This window comes from Aplidium turbinatum, chromosome 13, assembly GCF_918807975.1.
Source record: "Aplidium turbinatum chromosome 13, kaAplTurb1.1, whole genome shotgun sequence".
Lineage (NCBI taxonomy): Eukaryota > Metazoa > Chordata > Ascidiacea > Aplousobranchia > Polyclinidae > Aplidium > Aplidium turbinatum.
Genome location: NC_137484.1, coordinates 23362342 through 23376099, shown reverse-complemented (window position 1 = coordinate 23376099; position 13758 = coordinate 23362342). Strand labels below are relative to the sequence as shown.

The following is a 13758-nucleotide window of genomic DNA, read 5'->3' as shown; positions in this document are numbered from 1 at the left end:
ATACTTGTCATTAATGTATAGTCTATCTCTAACAAAAAAGACAGACTGGTGAGTGGCGACCAACTAATCCTTACTTCTTTGCTGGACATTGGTCACCAGCACGTATAAAAAGTTGGGAAAAGCTTTGTTCTTTTAATTATTAGCTTTCATGTCATCTACGGGTTACGCTTTTTTCTAAAACGTCTTTCAAAAAGCTCACGATTTTCATATAGGGTTTTGTGGTCTTCATTGAAATGCGTCCTTGATAAAGAAACTAGATGATCGATTTCGAGTAATGGGTAGTACCAAATTTAAGTCATAAGTAGAGCAGACAACCGGAAACAGACATTGCAGTCGGCTGCAGCGTGGGTCAGGTGTACGTCGGAAGGCGTACACCGATGCATAGCGCTCAAGTCCGCTTTCCCGCAATGCAGGATAAAGATAAACAAACAAACAAAGATGTGTCAAGACTCAAGAGTTAGGCTACAATGGGCCTTCTATTATACCAGCTGGATGTATTTAAAAGTAAATTTTTAGAGAGAAAAAAAATTATGTACTAACTGGTCACAGCGGTAAACCATAATCTTTTCGTGGGAAAATTGTAACATAAGATTTCCGGAACCGTTCGTCTGTATGTAATGACTGAAAAAGAAACACTCCTTTGAAACGTCTATTTAAAAAGTGTATTTCTGTAAAATTAGCCTGCGGCTATCGAAAATGGGGTGCAACGCAATACACCATTAAAAACTTGTCACTACAACAAACTACTCAGATAAATGACGGAAACTTTGCCCAGCTAGCAAGCAATAAGCAAAACAGTTAAATTTGCGACCAACTTCCAAGTAACAATTTTACGAATGGTCAGAATAATTTGCAATATCTCAAACTCACGTATAAGCAGTTATGTGACGTAATAATGAAAGGAATGTTGCCACGGTGCCATATTTTAAACTGATTGTCCTGTTTTGGTATCAAGCACGTTGTAGCGTCCGCGTTTTGTCGCTTATATACCTTTTTCTAGACTTCTATTATGTTTAGCATGCATTTTGCTTCGTTGTGGGGGTCAGAAGTATAAACAAGTTGAACTGTGAAATCGATTGTCCTGCTTTGGTATCATGCACGTTATAGCCTAACGTCCGCGTTTTGTCGCTTCTACTTTTTTATAGACCTCTAGTATGTTATTTAAAAAAAGGGGGCGATTACTTTAAACCCGTATCAACGTAAAGTCAATCGGGGATCCGCGTAAAGCAGATACAAAAGCATCAAAAATTTAAGAAAAATGTGAACACTATAATATAAACGACGACCTTTTAGAGTACATGTTAATATTATGAGTACATGCATAAAAGTGAGACAAAGTCCAATTTGAAATTCTTCTGTTGTATTGTTCCAATTAGAAATTCTTATGTTGCATATCGCGCGATTTCGGGTATTGAACCCTCATCAGTACAACTTTTATCAACAGCATAGTACAGTAAAATTTACAGCAGTTCACTTTAAAAAAATGACTAAAAATGTTATTTGGTTGCTAAGAAACAAATTAGTCTGCGAAATTAATCTACGAGCAGTAATAATGACAATTTTTATGCAAATTATGAAGGTAATTAGGTCATAAGCTACATTATAAAAGTGAAGTGACAAGCTTTAGTTGCAACAATAAAAAGTACGAGAATATTAAGCATTCGGCGAAGTATTTAAATGTAAACAACAAACAATGGGGTCAGTCAAGCTGACATACGCCAAAGCCTGGAACCAGTCAAGCCAGCCTCCTGTTACAATTACATGATCCGAACTAGCGGATGCAAGATACTTCTAACTAACTAATATAATTTAATATTATGCATGTACTCATAATATTAACATGTACTCTAAAAGGTCGTCGTTTATATTATAGTGTTCACATTAAACTCTAGTATGTTTGTCACATATTGTTTTTTCGTTGTGATGGTCAGAAATAAAAACAAACTCAACTAATAGTCATGTTCCAATGTTTACCGTTACAACGCATCTACGATTACTTGCAAAATGATATTCATTGGTTTCTATTTTTGACCAACCTTTACGAAGTAAACAAAGTATTGATGTAATCTCATAAAGATGTTGTATTTTCCTTAAAAAAATTGGAAATGCTTTTAATTTTTGGAAGGCTAGACGCACGCCTCTAATCAAGAATAAAATAATAATTTTGGCACCAAGGCATATTTGTCCCTTTTTCACAACTTGAAACATACCACGTGTTACAAAGATGTTTGCTCATGCGTGACGAAACCAAGCATGGTTCTTTTTCCCTTGTTTTAGAGTTGTTGAGGCCTCAGGCTCAGGGTCATTGGTTTGGCAAATCGAAATTTTATAAATTGTTGCTAAGCATTTAGTTGAAGTATATTGACTGCGCACATGCTCAACAAAAACGTTGTGCATGAAATGACTGCATGTGCGATGCCATAGATTCCTTAATTATGTTCTCATTGCAAACATGTGCTTGGTTTGGCTGCAACAAATTGTGTAATGCTAACTTTCTTTTGATATCTTAGGCTTAATAGATGTTTTGTAGAATTCATATTCGAAGTGTAGTTTCTCCGGTAACAATATTATTTCTTTTTAAATTCAGACAATAAAATTGTGCAATTAATTTTGACTAAATTCAAAAGCAAGATGGAGATGCCACCAGACACAACTAAAGAATACATTTGGTGTGAGTATTTTTAATATTGTAATAGCAGAAGAACAATGTTGTGCCGTCTTGCTCAAACACCTAGGCTATAGACTTGTAGATGGCGGCCCTCACCTCAAGACTTAGCACAAGCGATATTTCTCATCGGCGAATGAGAGACATTGCCTTGTTGTTTGTAAAAAAAGTTGCAAATTTGAGTAGAGAAAAGTTTCGTGCACAAACGCAAACGAAGAAAAAAGATTCAGATATCAACAGATTTGCAAAAATGTTTGCTTATGACCACACATGGAGCGGTATCAGTGCAGTATGTAGTTTTGGAAGTCATTTAATGATGGTCGTTAGAGCTTAGAAGCCTGTTAAGGCTATACTATAGCCTGTGAGTGGATCCTTAGATGGATCTTCTACCATAAGAAAACGGGATGCAACCTAATTCGTACTATGAACAGTTCGTACCGTCAGTTCGTACCTTGAAAAGATCGAGAAAAAAAGTTCAAAAAAGCGGAAGTCGCTGATCGCAGTTTTCGCAAAAATTTTTCCGCAGTTTTCGCTAACCCTAACCATGAGAGTAATCTATGCTCTAGTCTAACCGAAAAAATTAAAAAAAGCGGAAGTCGCTGATCGCAGTTTCCGCAAACATTTTAAAATTTTCACCCTGAAAAGATCGAGAGAAAAGATAGCACAAAGCCGAAGTTGCTGATTGCAGTTTCCGCAAACATTTTCCCCCAGTTTGCGTTAACCCAAACCATAGACTCATAGAGCAATCTATGCTCTACCGCTCGCTGATCGGAGCTTCCGCAAACATTTTTCCGCAGTTTCCGCTAACCGCAGTTTCTACTAACCTTCACCCTAACTCTTACCACAGAGTAATCTATGCTCTAACCCTCGCTGATCGCAGTTTCCGCTAACCTTTACCCTAACTCTAACCATAGAGTAATCTATGCTCTTCTAACCCTACCCCTCGCTGATCGGAGCTACCGCAAACATTTTTCCTCAGTTTCCGCTAACCGCAGTTTCTACTAACCTTTACCCTAACTCTAACCACAGAGTAATCTATGCTCTAACCCTAACCCTCGCTGATCGCAGTTTCCGCTAACCTTTACCCTAACCCTAACTCTAACCATAGAGTAATCTATGCTCTAACCCTAACCCTCGCTGATCGAAGTTTCTGCAAACATTTTTCCGCAGTTTCCGCTTTCACTAACTTTTCAGTTCAGTTTGTTTGCGGAAACTGCGATCAGCGACTCCGGCTTTAATTTTAAAATGTTTGCGGAAGCTGCGATCAGCGACTACGCCTTTTTTTAATTTTTTCTTTCGATCTTTTCAAGGTACGAACTGACGGTACGAACTGTTCATGGTACGAATTAGGTTGCACCCAGAAAACGCACATATCTCGTGATATATCTGGATGCATATTCTTTGTTTGAGCTCCAGGGGCCCATGCTTTTTTTGCAGTGTTAAAATAGCTAGGTCCATGTATTGTATAACCAGACTGCTTGGCAGGCTGTGGTTGTGTATGTTGAAAAGAAGTGGAGCTGTGGTATGCCATTTTTCAGACATTTTAGTGTGCTGTGTTTTTGGTGAGAGTGAACCCTTGTTGACGAGCTTCATGGTCAATGGACCTTTGGTTGGCCCGGAAGCTTTCTTACAAGTGAGGGCTATGTGCCATACTGACTTGTGTGCGTGACTAATTGACTATGCACAAATGCAATAAATGTGACTAAGATAAAAAAAATTTGGCGTCATTAATATGGTCACTTGCATTTTCAATACTATATACATATTACTAGGTTAATTAAGTGTACAACTGTATATTGAGAATGTAATGATTTATTTTTTGAATTTATTGCAGGCACTAAGTTGTCTAAAAGCACTCAATCAACACAATTTGAAGGAAGAGAGGATGGCTGTATGGAACAACTTGTTTTGAAGAGGGTATGTATGATGGTTTAAGTTAAGGCAGTGGCTATTTGACCGGCTCCGGTCTTTGAATCTGAAACACTATTTGACCGGTCATGACGTCACTGCATAAGCACTTTTTTCTTTTTCTCTTTCAAAGCAAAAGACGAGAAGCGCTGAGATAAGTTCTAAATTCAACACGTATTCTTCAACTCAGTCCGTGGCGCGTGCGATACGTCTCCGGCTGCCAATGTAGAGGGGATGAGTTCGATACCATCTGGAGGCATTCTTTTTTTTCATTTATTTTTTATCTAAATTTTGACCCAAAGCGCATTTATGTGGTCAATTTTTAATTTGAGTAGCCTACAGTCCAAGTTAGTTAATAGTTCTCAAGTTAGTTATATACAATACTTCTTTTAAAAGAAATGATAATGGTAAAACCATTTTTTTAAAGAATTATTGTATATAACTAACTTGGGAGAAAAATGTAGGGTCGTTCGGCAACACACGTTCACTTATGACGATCGGAAAATTACCAAGAGAAATTCTCAAATTCCAGCAAATTAAAAAAACTCTAACAGTATTACTCACATTTGAAAAGACATAAAAAATGGGCTGTAGGCTACTCAAATTAAAAATTGACCACAAAAATGCGCTTCGGGTCAAAATTTAGATAAAAAAAATGAAAAAAAAAAATGCTTCCGGATGGTATCGAACTCATCCCCTCTAGATTGGCGGCCGGAGACGTATCGCACGCGCCACGGACTGAGTTGAAGAATGCGTGTTGAAGTTAGAACTTATATCGGCGCTTCTCGTCTGTTGCTTTGAAAGAGAAAAAGAAAAAAGCGCTTATGTAGTGACGTCATGACCGGTCAAATAGTGTTTCAGATTCAAAGACCGGAGCCGGTCAAATAGCCACTGCCTTAAGTTAAATAACACACTTTTACGCTGACTCATTGTTTTTTCTGTTTCAAAAAGATATTGATTTGTCCAGTTCTTATCCTTCTGGTACACGTACACATATTATCTCTATTGCTCTCAGGGGCGCAACTAGGGGGCTGTCTAGTCGGCATGACAGCCTCCTTTAAGATTTGCAACTTTAAGAAGATGGACGTCTAACTAGACTGAGACTTACGTACCGTACTATTTAACATGTGTCAGTTCAAGCTACGTTTTATGCATACCAAACTTGTTTCACGCTCAAGTCGCATAAACTGCAATACAAAATATTAACAGACCGTCATTTATTCACGCAATATGATGTCATAAAAACAAAATGGCTGACCTTCCAGGGTAGTAAAACTTGAAGTGCGGGAAACCGGCTCAGCTTTACGCAAGTTACAACGGCATGAAAAAGAAGCTTTGCAAAGCCATCGTTTTAACAAGTTCTCATTCTCAAGTTGAATCGTTTTCTTCTTTTGCCTTTGTTCTCTCAAAACAACACACACGCCCACACACACGTAAGGGACCTCTGTTAATCACATGCGGAAACGGATTGGCATGCACGACGCACGTGACTTGCAGGCGTTTTGCGGATCGGCGAAGCATTTTTTTAAAGATAAAAAGCGGTTTTTAGATTCGATTTTGGATGAATTCGAATCTTAAGGATTCAAAATTCTACTTTGGGCATCTTTACGTAGAATGCAACCTTATTGGGTCTGCTACTATTCGGCTAAACCGATTCGGCAAGTGCCCTTTTCGGCGATTTTTTTTTTAAAGTTATCGGGTACCGTAGCCTAATTAACATTGCCGCTTTTACATCGTTTTAACGTCGCTAAACATTGAAATAAGACCCTAACCCCCAACTCTCACCCCTAACACTTACCCCTAAAACGACAATGATAATTAGACTACGGTACATGATATTAAAAAAAAAATTCAAAAAACCGCCGAATAGGGAACTCGCTGAATAGGGCACTCGCCGAAACGGGCCATTCCGAACCTTATTAACCCACAAAACAAAACTGCAGCTAGCTATAGGCTAGTCTGATTTGTAATCTTCGTATGGTCGCAACTTTACAGATTCTTAAACCAATTTTATAATTTTGTTATCAAAAAGACGGCAATTAAATTTTTTTTACAGTCTTGTCAAACTTGACACGTATCCAGGCCATAAGCTTGTATGAACTACTTTTTAAAATGTGGGCCTGGAGAGCAAACGATTTGCTGCCTACTTTCGAAAGCGCAGGAAACTTTTTTTGAGATTGAGTAGCAAGCGCAGAGTGAAAAAGGTTGCTTCGCATGTCACAGAATTGGATCATTGCGCTGTCAATTTACATTAGGCTAATATTCTAACAATCTAACTGTGATATATCCACTTCTGCAAATAATTGTTAGTTTTCTCTCTCGTTACCGACCCCCTTTGATTTTTTCTAGATGTGCCGCTGATTGCTCTTGACAAAATGGATTTAACGTCAAATGGCTCCTTATCTTTGCAGCTAGCTACACTCCTCCCTTTAGCTATGCACTAATTATCATTTGCTTCTCTATGTTTTATTAGGCATGTCTTGGTGCTGGGGCAAAGGAAAATGAAAGAAACTTGGTCCAAGTGACCTCATTTGACCACGAACAGGAGAAGGTTGAGTTTTGCATCTGTTCCCTGCGTGCTGAAAACCAAGAGGATGTTTCCCTCTCAGACTTGACAATTCTTCCTCCAGCTATCTTTAAACTTGTTGAAGGTGAGTTTGCGGTGGTTATTTATAGAAGCACTATAAATCTTTTAAGGACAAACACAAACAAATTTCTTATTTATATTTCTTGTAATCACAAGTGAGTTCGGATTATTTTTGTGTTAGATGGTTGGTAGCGGGGTGATGTCGAAATGGTGTTTTCAGCTTATTGTTGTAGGTTGGTGTGTGCTGTTATGGAAATTTCAACATGGAACTTAGCTGAATCACATTTGCAGAGCAAATTGCTTGCAAATACTATTACAATCCATTTACTGTTTGTTTTCACACTCTTGCAGGAAGTGGACCTATTCATTTGGTGGGCAACCACATGATTATGGGTGAGTTGTGCGTCCTGCATAGGATAATGTGTTTGCAACCAGCATTTTGTTGTTATTTGTTCCTCACTTTTAATAAAGGATTTATTGGAGTTATTCGCAATGCTTGTCTTCACACTGTAGCAATGCAGGTTTTAAATCATAATTTTCTTGCCTGTTAATACAAATTAACATGATGCAGAGGATATGGCGGTCGCTTTGCAACAACTATACAGTATATTGACGTCAAAGCTAGTTACTGAAATCACTAGTTCACTTCTTACTACGGTGTAATACAATAGGTGAGCATAATTGTGAAAGAAAAAGCGGACAAGAGAAAGAAACTGTCCACCTTACCTTCGTTAGTACCTAGGGTTTTTTGTACAATGAGATGCTTACCATATTTCCTTATACTCAGTTACTGCATATATGGACCTTTCAGTGATGTAAGTGGTGTGTTTAATAATGGTTAAACTGTAATCTTGCAGAAGAATATGACGACGAAGATAGCGAGATAGATTATGACAGCGACATGGAAAGTGAAGACATTTCTGATGAAGAGGAACAAAACGATGTAAAGGTTGCAGTTTAAGTTGTACCCAAATAGCAAACATGTCGTTTTTTTACATTGATTCAGACGTTAAATGTAAAAAACGACTGACTTGCAGACTGCAGTCTTGGTGATTGTCGGCGCGATTAACTTTTGGTGATTCCTGTTTTGTGTAAATGTCTTAAACATTTTGTTTAATTTAAACAACAATCCACGATCGAGGTGCAATTAAAATGGTATTATATATAATGTGACAATACCTTGAAAAATAAACCATTTTCAATTGACTCTTGTTAAAACATATTTTTTTTCAGTTGCTAAATGGATTTTATGCATGAGCACTATGAGGTGTATTAGAATATTAGAATATTATCGTGACACTGGGCTCGAGATATATGACTTGGGGATGTACAATTGTACATATTTCCACAGAAGCCAAAAGCCAATGCGAAGCAAATAAAGAAGAAAAAAGATTCCTTCTTGGATGAGGAGGCCCTTGAAGATGAAATTGAAAGCGACGAAGCCGAGTGAGTGGTGGGCCTTTGCCAGGCAACTTTTTCAACATTTGCAAACGTTGTATCAATGCACAATTTTGCTGCCTTATTAACCAGTTAGCGTTCCCTACTTTAGCGGGCATGTCAATCAAAGCCGCGCGACTGTTAGGGTTCTGTTATTCCGTCACTTTCTCATTAAGTCGATTTGCCTTTAAAACCTTTTTAGCTGCAGACTACATTTGTGCACTTTTCCTAAGAAAAGACAAAATATATATTTAAACTTGGGCGTTTCTATCTTGACCAATGACCATGCAATTGTATTTACCTCGTGTCTGTATTGTGCTTTCAGTAAAGACATGGACGATGAAGATGTACCACCTGAACCAAAATCTGCTTCCAAGGTAACTTCCCGTGTTTGTTGGCGCAAGTGGTACCATCTGACGACATTGCTCGGAGTTGGCAATCCAAAGGGTTGTGCTGTGTTGAACTGATCAAGTGTGGAGATCTATAAATACTTGCACTGGAGGCTAATTTGATATGCGGTCGGCTTCGCATGTGGTTCTGTACCTGAAGGGGTTTTGAACCACGGTTGTCAATAACTGTGTAAAGCCGTTTGAAATCTTTCAGTAATCCGCCTCAGTAGCTCAGTGGTTGCGCGCCAGGCTCAAGATCACGCGGCGCTTATTCGACTCTGCGCTTGAACAACGCATTTCAGGACTGCTCTCCATTCAGTGGCACCTAGTAGATAAAATAATCCCTCCCCCCCCACAACAATTGGAAAACTTCACTCTGTCAATCCCGGTAACCGGCCTTGCATCTAAAGCCTCTACAAGTTATGCGAAACTACCAGGAATAACCTGTCAAGGCTTTGTCAGTCCGAGGACGAAGATTAACCAACCCATTTATGTAATTGCATTCTATCGCGAGCTACGCTGTGGTTATCATGGCATTTTGTGGCTACCTCAGCTTAATATCGAACACACAAACTGGAGGAGGCCACTTTCGAGGTCTACAACTCAGAGGAGAAAGGAGCGCCAACTATCGCTACAACTCACCCTCCCGAGTGATTTTAAATGCAGCAGAATACATTTAAGATGTCACTGTTAACTTTTATACGAAAATCATCGCCCTCAAACATGAGGAATAGCCATCATTATCATATCACCATTTTGGACGTAAGAGACTGAAAGAGTTAACAAAAATTGTAATCTTTTTTAATTTTATACTAACATAAGATATGTTCTTCATTGTATAGAAGCGAAAGTTCTCGGATGTGAAAGCTGAAGTTAAAACTGAAGCCCCCGAAAAAAAGAAAAAGGCAACAGAGACCCCAAAGAAGAAAGAAACTCCGAAGACTCCTCTTCAACAAAAAGAGAATAAAGCTCCTCAGGTTAGCTTCGAATGTAATAAACTAAAACGTTTATTTTTCAAACAAACAGCCTATTTCCATTGTTGTGTGGTCGACAGGTCATCCTCTTTTATTGTGTCACCGCAGCGGAAGTCTCTTCTGTTTGTGCAGGATAAAGCTCTTCAGCATCACGTGCTTTGGCGAGTTGAACATTGCGGTGTCTATCACGCCTAAACTCATGCCGATGATAATAAAAGTAGACAGCCGAACACATCAGCTTTTTCAACGTTGTCCAGACGATCTCATATTTTTTGTTGTGCGCAAGTTTTATAACGAACATTTTTCATTGCAGAGCGCGAAGAAGACCCCGTCAGTCGGAGAAGCCAAGTCCGCTTTGAAGAAGGTTTGTTTCATGGCACTGCCATTTTGTTTGTCTTCTTCTGACTCATGTTTTAATTTTGGTAATGTGGACGGGAAGGAAGCCTTCAAGAATGTTTCAGTGTCTTGACTGTCTTCCTAAGGAACCGCCTCGTGTCTACCATGGGCGTCCCAGACAGCAAATCAATCATTGTTTACATCTGCAGACGTCGAATCAATGGTTCAACGTCTGCAGACGTCGAATCAATGTAAACAATGGTTGATTTGGTATCTGGCGCCACACCTGATCCGAATCGTTTGTGTTGCGCAATTGCAGATGTACAGGCGTCAGTGTCAATTTTGTTTCCGACTGAGCTGTGATTTTTGAGTTTTCAAATCTTATTCCACAATCTTTTACTTTTAGGAGGGAGGCCGAAAAAAAAAAACAACTTCAGTAACCGGTTGATGTCGTCGTTTATGGTCGCGAAATAAACAGGTGAGTTGAAATCGTGCATTAAGATTTGTTTCAGGAATAATTTGCTGTCCAAAGTTTCCGGTGCGATTGGCGGACACCCAATGGAGCAAGCCACCGGCGGCTTGTGGTTGACTTGCCACTGTAGAATTGAATTGTTCCATTCCATTTGAGAGTGCTCTCCTACGTTCAGCTGCGTCAATCTTTTCAAATCTGAAAAACAAGTGTTGTTGTCGTGAAATATCCATCTGAGTCAGCCATGGCACTTAAAATTTGCTATTTTCGAACACTTTAAATTGCAGAATTGGTTATCTGCTTGTTACAAAATAATACGAACATTTTTGCACTAAACGCAATTCACACGATGAACTGCTCCAGAATGTAAGTTACAGGATGCCATTGCAGGTTTTGAAATCTCAATATTTTGCATTCCACAGTGAATCGGTGAGCCGCACTTCAAGAACAGCGCCGGGCTTTATTCTGCTTCCATTTGTGAACTACTTTTCTTTTTCAATAAACAATCCGTTCTGATCAATGATAGTGAAGTCTGTTGAAATAGCAGCCAATGTGTTTTCAGGGAGTCTAAAGTGGATTGTAGCGGATACAGGCACGTAACAAAAACATGTAGATTTGCTCGCTAATCACATTTCATTTACCATTAAGCCGGTAGTCTAGTGTTTATATTGTATGTTCAAAACTCACAATTTGGATCTAAAAGGAAGAATGTTGAAACACAAAAATACTTGTCACAATTTTCTGATATGCAAACCCCCTTAGAATATCGATATTCGGGATAACGGATTTTTGCAACCGTGCAATTCCACAAAAATATTTTAGTAGATCCACTAGTCCACTACTGGTTTCCACGGATTATTTCTATTGGATCATGGACTTGAGCATTGCGACACGCGCGACACTTTCTTGGGCACCGCGTACTACACCAGGTCCAATCATCCAGAATTTCAGGAGGAAATAGAAAAGACTCCAGACATCAAATCAATCGTTTTTTACGTTGATTTAACGTTCAAGAACGTCTCGTTGCCACCCGCGTGTGTGCATAAGAATAAATTTGTAAAGTAAAATTCTGATTTGTTGACATGATGCTAAATCATTGTCTCGGAGCTAATGATACAACCTTCATTTTCTTTAATCAACAAACATCAATACGATTGGCCCATGATACAAACTGATGTGCATAAATAATAAATAAAGTGTCGCATCCGAACTCTGTATTTTCACTGCGCTGAAAAGATCGAAGCATTGGCCTCTATCCGCAGTTAAAAATGTCTTTGGACATTAATTAGTGAAAATAAATTGATAATGATGTCCGCAGTTCCGACAACTTTTCGGAAGTACAGTAGAACTCGGTTAATCCGGATTCGGTTAATCCGGATCTTCGCCTAATCCGGATGAAATTGGAAGTACAAATGATTTGTAATCTTTTTCTTAAGAAACAGCTTCGGATTATCCGGATTATTTAATCCGGATCTTCGCCTATTCCGGACAACAGTTGCGTTTTCTCTATCGCTTTATCCGGATTTTCCCGACAGTTTTGCCATTTTATGCTAAAACGTAACGTGGCTTATTGCGAGAAATTTCTTATCTATTGTTCCGTTAATGTGACGCAATAAATTATTGCGGATTTCTTCTTTTCATGAACAGTAATCCCTCCTAACGCAAAATTCGTGCGCAAATGCCCAAACTCGTACTGTCACTTGAAAAGATGTCAATCAATCAATGTTTTATTTGTCAGTAACAGGAACATAGGTACATGTTTGAAATATGCAATATACACAGTACAAAAGTTACACAAGTTCCCATACCGATACATATGTCGGTGGAATTTTCGGCGGTATGTCGGTGATGTTTTTCCAATAGAAGACTAATGTTTGATTTTTTTAAGTTTTCCAAAGAAACTCGTCTTCCGTAACTGTTTTCAAAAGTTTTGAGTGACTACAGATTATTCCGACACGCATGTCTGAAGATATAACTTTTGCCAGTGTGTTCTTGCGTTAGACGCAGAGTCTACAAATACAATCGTTTTACATGCATTGGCTACTGCATTTCAAAAGAATTCTATCGCTAATATGGTGATCGCGCGTCTCGGAATTGACAGATGACCACACTAATGCGTTCAATTTCGGTGATTTTTACCGATACCCTTCTATCTAGGTAACGTCAGGCTTGATAAAAACCGTCATCGGTTAATCCGGATCTTCGCCTAATCCGGATGGAATCGCCGGTCAAATCGAATCCGGATTAACCGAGTTCTACTTAGCTTATATGTACACATGACACAGCTTTCTAGAGTAGACAATGAACTTAATAATGACAATATAAACGAGAGTCAAATAACCCGTTAGGTGGTGGTAGTGAGCATAAATGGCTGAAAAAATTGATGCTTTTGAAATGTGTTGAGTGGAAAAGTAAACAAATAAAGAAATTTTACACCAAGTAAACACCGAACCAGAACTCTGTTAAAAAGTATGAAAACCAGACAATACAAATTTCTCGGCTATGTAATAAAAAAGCAAAAACTGGAGTCTCAAAAAGTCAAAAGAAATCTCAAGAATCTATAACTGGTAAAATTTTTGGAAATTGGGTACCTGGCAGACAAAGGGCAAACACATCTGAAGCAATTTAAGGACAAGACAGAAACAATTATCCATGCAACATAATAATAGGAATATTTGGTCTAGTTATTCATCTGAGGCCGTCGATGCCTGGTTCAGGCAAGGCAATTGAAAAATAGCCTAAGTGAGCATAATCAGTGACGAGCACTTTTGCAGAAGCAAATATTTGGAGGCAATCTCTACTGCTCCACCCTGGCAGAAAATCAACATGAATGCTTGCAATGATTCAACGACTATAGACGGATAAATCAATGTAAAAAGGAATAATTTTCTGGCTAAACACGTTTTCTCAAACCACTTTAGGTCAGGTTTGTTAAGTCAAACAACAATCTTGCAGCTAAAACAATCATCGTCGTCAATTACAGGCTCACAATA

At 38.6% G+C, this 13758-nt stretch overlaps 1 protein-coding gene across 2 annotated transcripts; it reads left to right on the top strand.

Annotated features, from left to right (window-relative positions):
* The first annotated feature begins 2515 nt into the window (after positions 1-2515).
* On the top strand, positions 2516-10771 carry LOC145782442 (uncharacterized). Of its 2 annotated transcripts, none has more exons than XM_082594231.1 (10): positions 2516-2671; positions 4500-4582; positions 7047-7224; positions 7512-7553; positions 8018-8103; positions 8512-8606; positions 8923-8974; positions 9829-9963; positions 10274-10324; positions 10703-10771. In XM_082594231.1, the coding sequence occupies exons 1-10, from the start codon at positions 2632-2634 to the stop codon at positions 10742-10744; spliced, it is 804 nt and encodes a 267-aa protein (XP_082450357.1). In that variant the 5' UTR covers positions 2516-2631; the 3' UTR covers positions 10745-10771. The 2 variants fall into 2 exon arrangements, with proteins under 2 accessions (XP_082450357.1, XP_082450356.1); XM_082594230.1 differs by having other exon boundaries at positions 8018-8109.
* Positions 10772-13758: the final 2987 nt, after the last annotated feature.